This window comes from Condylostylus longicornis, unplaced genomic scaffold, assembly GCF_029603195.1.
Source record: "Condylostylus longicornis isolate FDR11 unplaced genomic scaffold, ASM2960319v2 ptg000010l, whole genome shotgun sequence".
Lineage (NCBI taxonomy): Eukaryota > Metazoa > Arthropoda > Insecta > Diptera > Dolichopodidae > Condylostylus > Condylostylus longicornis.
The window spans coordinates 20,577,899-20,583,207 of record NW_026577979.1 but is presented as its reverse complement, the minus strand read 5'-3'; the positions used below and the strand labels follow the sequence as shown (position 1 = coordinate 20,583,207).

At 26.0% G+C, this 5,309-nt stretch overlaps 1 protein-coding gene across 1 annotated transcript; it reads left to right on the top strand.

Moving 5' to 3' along the window:
- Positions 1–206: 206 nt before the first annotated feature.
- LOC129618963 (phenoloxidase-activating factor 2-like) lies at positions 207–1,613 on the top strand. The gene is made up of 2 exons (XM_055534002.1): positions 207–254; positions 489–1,613. Exons 1-2 carry the CDS (start codon positions 207–209, stop codon positions 1,611–1,613), a joined length of 1,173 nt encoding a protein of 390 aa, XP_055389977.1.
- Positions 1,614–5,309: the final 3,696 nt, after the last annotated feature.

The following is a 5,309-nucleotide window of genomic DNA, read 5'->3' as shown; positions in this document are numbered from 1 at the left end:
TCATTTCTCTCATTAACAGTTCATTTCGGTTGCACATATTCAATAAAATAAAAATTTAGAGTAGAACTGTAAAGTGTAAGTTAAACAGGCATTACTTTCTTCTAAACCTGTGACGTAAATTTACACTTGTGACATAAAGTACTAAATTGTACACACCAGGCCATAAAAGTTTCAAAAAATTGTCACTTACTCTTTGTGGTGTTAAAATGTTGGTCAGATTAATTTATTTAACTGTCGCAGGTAGCCAAAGTCAGGTAAAAAGAAATCATGTTATCCTCTTAGCAAATATTGAAACGCTTAGTCAGCTTAAGTGTTAAATTTATAATTAAGACTTTTTCTTACCTGAATATTTTCAATTTTTGTATAAATAGACTGAAATTTGAATTTGTTTTATACAGTTTCAAAATATAAATTGAAGTAAAAACATTTAATTTTTCAAGATGATTTTTAAGAGCACAATTTTAATAATCGTACTTCTTATTTTAAAGCAACAATTTTCTATTTGTAAGGTATTGAAAGTTGAAGTAGCAACAAACAGTGTCGATCATCCTGTTGATACTAAACCACATTATAAATCTTGTGGAGACAATAAATTTTGTGTTCCATTTTATTTATGCAATAATAAAACTGGTAGCATTAACACTGATGGTACAAATTTAATTGATGTAAGATTTGATGGGAATAAACCTTGCTTAGATTATTTGGAGCAATGCTGTTCAATTGATGAAGAAAATGGTGATACTTTAAAATTGGAAGAAACAATTCCATTTAAACAAGGTTGTGGTTATATGAATACCGAAGGGTTACTATTCAAAATAACCGGAAATAAAAATGGTGAAACAGAATATGCAGAATTTCCTTGGATGATTGCCGTATTAAAACAAGAAAAAATTAATAATAAAATTTTGAATATTTATCAATGTGGTGGATCATTAATACATCCATCAGTAATTCTAACCGCTGCCCATTGTGTTGTTAGAAATGAACCAAAAGATTTACTAACACGTGCAGGAGAATGGGATACGCAAACTAAAGATGAATTATTTGAAGAGCAAGATCGCGAAATTAATGAAATTGTAATACATGAACATTTTTCCAGAGGTGGTTTGCATAATAATATTGCACTTTTATTCACATTAGTTCCATTCACATTAAAACCGCATGTAAATACGGTATGTTTGCCATTGCCACATATGAATTTTGATTTCAGTAGATGTTTTGCTACTGGATGGGGCAAAGATGCATTCGGCCAAGAGGGAAAATATCAAGTTATATTAAAGAAAATTGAATTACCAATTATTCCGTTTACAACATGTCAAAGACAATTGAGAAGAACACGACTAGGTAAATTCTTTAGACTTCATGAATCATTTTTATGTGCTGGTGGTGAATTAGGAAAAGATACATGCAGAGGTGATGGTGGTGGTCCATTAACTTGTCCCATTCCTGATTCGAAAGATCGATTTTATCAAGCTGGCATCGTTTCATGGGGAATTGGTTGCGGAGATACGAATCCTGGAGTGTATGCCAATGTTGGATTTTTGCGACTTTGGATCGACAAAATTTTTAATTCTAGAAATTTGGACAAAGGATATTATATACCTGAATTATAAAATTTACTTTAATTAGTCATACAGATTTTTATGTTGTAATTTAATTTTTAGTTATCTAATTTTTTTTCTAAAATATTTTTAAAAATAAACTTTTTTGTGGTTTAAATTAATTCGCTTAGTTTAACTGACTGGCGTATTAAAACTAATTAAGTCTCTTTCAACAATTCCGATAACAAGTACGAATTGAAAAATTTTGTGAAGATCATATAAATTTTTTCGATAGTTGCTACACTATCTAAGTTCTAATCAATCCAAGAACTAATCAAAATCATCAAGTCAATTTCTTTGCAGTAAAATTATTTAGTTGACGTCACTTTTATTTATTTTGTTTTATTAAAAATTGGATCACAACTTAAATTAATTAAAGTGCTTACGTAAAAAATAAATTTACATACATTTATTATTTTTTATTATTTCAAGTTAGGAAACATTTGTGTAGGTACTTCCAAAAATATTTTATATTTTTAGAAAAAAAACCAGAATTATTAGAGTTTTTTGTAATTAAAATTATATGTAGTTAAAATTATATGTATGTATTTTAGACTCAAGTTTTAAATGATGGGAGTTAGCAAAGAAATTCCTTCTCTCAAGAGGACAATTGTGATATAAAGATTACATGTATAATAACTACATAATATGTATATATTCTTGTATGTACGTATTTTTGTTTATTTTAAAATATTAAATATGTAAGATGTATGACATCCTGTAACATAGTCACAAAATGTAAAATTTTTATTATGCTTTTACATTTTGCATAGGTATAGGGGGGAATGTGTTTTTAATGGGTATTTCTCTTAAAGAATGCATGTTTATATTTTGTAATATTTAAATTAATAAAAAGAATTATAAAACAAAAGAAAATTTTTTTTTCTAATGAAAATTTTTATTTGAATATTTACGTTTGAAATGCAATAAAAGTTTTTTTCAAAAAGACTTGTAAAAATTTCATATTACATAAAATTTAATCAATTTAGGGATTTTGTCACAACTAAATCAAATTTTTTGATTTGCATGCTGTTAAAACATGAAAAATTCTTAATTTAAAAAAACATGGAAAGAAGTGGATTTTATGAACTTTTATATTCTAATTTTGGTTTTGCGCACTTGGATACAAAAGAACAATATATAAATTCTTCGAGATTTATGAGTTGCATTTTGAGTTGCAACAGATTTGTAATACGTGAATAATTAAAAATACTTTTATAATACTTTTATTTTAACAAATAATTTGGGTTCAAGAACATGCGCTGGAAATGATCTACTTGGAGCAAGCCATTTAATGCATTCCTCATCGAAAACAACCTGAATATTACGCTTTTTTTGATTCTTACATGCTGGCTTCAAATATTTTACAGTTTTAAATTACAACAAAAGAAAATATTTTCGAGAGAAAAAGCTCTCCCGATATTTTCGATAAAAGAATATTCCAAGTTCATTTTAAAACCAGATAGAGGTTACGAATAAGCGATTATTAATTGGTTTATGAATTTCAATTAGTGACTTCGGTTTTAGATATGTATGTATTATGTAAATTATGAGAATAAAATTGATAACTGGATAGAACAGTTCCAAACTGATGACATTATATTTTTTGTACCAATCCGAACAATTTTCGACCAAACCAAATTCTACCAAAAAATGAATACAATGTTAGTCGAATATTTTTGATGAATTTCTCTGAAAAAAACCTAATTTATTAAGTTTTAAGAATTTTTTATTGAAACTTCAGACACATATTACTTAATGGAAATAATAATAAAAACTCATAAGGAAATCAAATCGAAATTCTATCTATTTTGTCAATCTCAATGTAGTTTGTTCAGATCGATGAATATTTCATTTAGTATAATTTAATCATTTAGCTACGATTAGAGTTTATATTTTTAAATTTGAGAATTTTAGTATTTTCTTGTACTGTATTGAATTTGAGAATAACTAGGGTTGGTTTGTAGTACATAATTTCCTTGTATCGTAAAAAGCACAGATATACATTATATTACATTTAGAATTTTAAAGTTTTAATTTCAATTATGTTTTATAGTGAAATGTGGTGTTTCTACATAAATAGTAATAAATATGAATCTTACCAATGGTTTATAAAATACCAAACTTCATTTGAACAAGTGGCGATAACATGAAGAGCAAGAAGGTGATAAACAATTTCATTTCAAAAAAATAAACTGCTTACTAATTTTATTCTAATAACTGTGAAAATTGTAGGCTTCTACAACATATTTTCTAAGAAAAAAAACAATATTAAAAATTGGCAAGCAATATACATGAACCAACGGACGTACAGAGAGCAAATTTTTTTTATTTATTTTGGAAATGTGCTATGAATATATACAGATAAATAAATAAAACGTGTATTGTTGAGGAAAAAAATATAAGTTAAATTAAAATAATTTGAATAATATAACAATAAAGTTGCTAACTACAAGTTTAAAGTTGCATAAATAGAATAACAAAAAAGAAAGTTCTGTGAATATGTTCTAAACATTTTTTTTTTTTCATTATTTTATTTCATGTTGTAACATATAAAAAAAATTTACAAATTCATAAGTTTTGGTACTTATTTTCTAGTTCTATCGATCTTAGCTCAAGCTGTTTGATCTTCTACTGTTTTAGAATTAATTTGTTTTTTAGTTCAAAATTTATGCTAGCAAAGTTTCTTGAGTAGTACTAATTGTAATTTAATCTTTAATAAATATCTTCAATATTAACATTTACTCATTTACAAATATATAATTTATTCATACATACATATATATGTACATTTTATTGTGCAAATATTTACTTATACATATATCGTAATTCTAGTAATACTATTATAATAATACATCATCAAACCGATTATAAATTTAAATCAAATTTGTTATTAAATATACCTACTATTATATTTTTAATCTCTCCGTCCCCCTCACTCCAAGTATTCACTCATTATTCAACATAGCTATATACATAATTGGAACAAACAATCAATAAATGTTCCATAACTATCATTCCATCATCTCATCAAATTAAAATTAAAGTGATAAACACAAACAATTATGAATGATAAAAACAAAACAAAAATATACCACTGTTTCTCAACAATATCACAGAACAACAGGGTGTAGCAGTTCGAAATGAAAATTCGTATCAATATTTATTAGTTTTAATAGCCATCAAGAATCCTTTTCGTAATAATTTTTTTAAACATACATATATTACCAATAATTTTAATTTCTTGTGGCAATTCATAAAATACTTTTAGGCAGCTATATAAGCAATTATTTTTTTGATTATGAGTCCTGAAAAGAGATAGATAAAAATTAGATTTGTTCCGCGTGTTATGGTTGTGAAGTTGGAAATTTTGCCGTAGCAAAAAATTATGCTTTATTTTGTTATTTATGATTTTAAAAGCAATAATATAGAGCTCACAGATATTTGGAAAACTCAGGTACTTTTCCGTATATAACATACTGGTAGGATATAAAACGGGATAAAAATTAATTATTTTAATTGCTTTTTTTAGCAAAACCTCAACTTTTTTAAGATAAATTTGCGGAGCTCTACTCCAGATTGGATTTAGGTAAGTTACGTTTGATAAAATATAAGATGCATAAATTACAAACAGGGTATTTTTATCGAGAAATTTTCTTAATCTGTTGAGGATAAACACATAAGGGGCCATTTTATTAATTATGCCCC

Excerpts from the sequence above, each read along its gene's own strand:
- LOC129618963 (XM_055534002.1), top strand. The coding sequence starts at position 207 with ATGTTGGTCAGATTAATTTATTTAACTGTCGCAGGTAGCCAAAGTCAG. Across the intron at positions 255-488 it reads TCGCAGGTAGCCAAAGTCAG|CAACAATTTTCTATTTGTAA; the intron begins GTAAAAAGAAAT and ends CTTATTTTAAAG.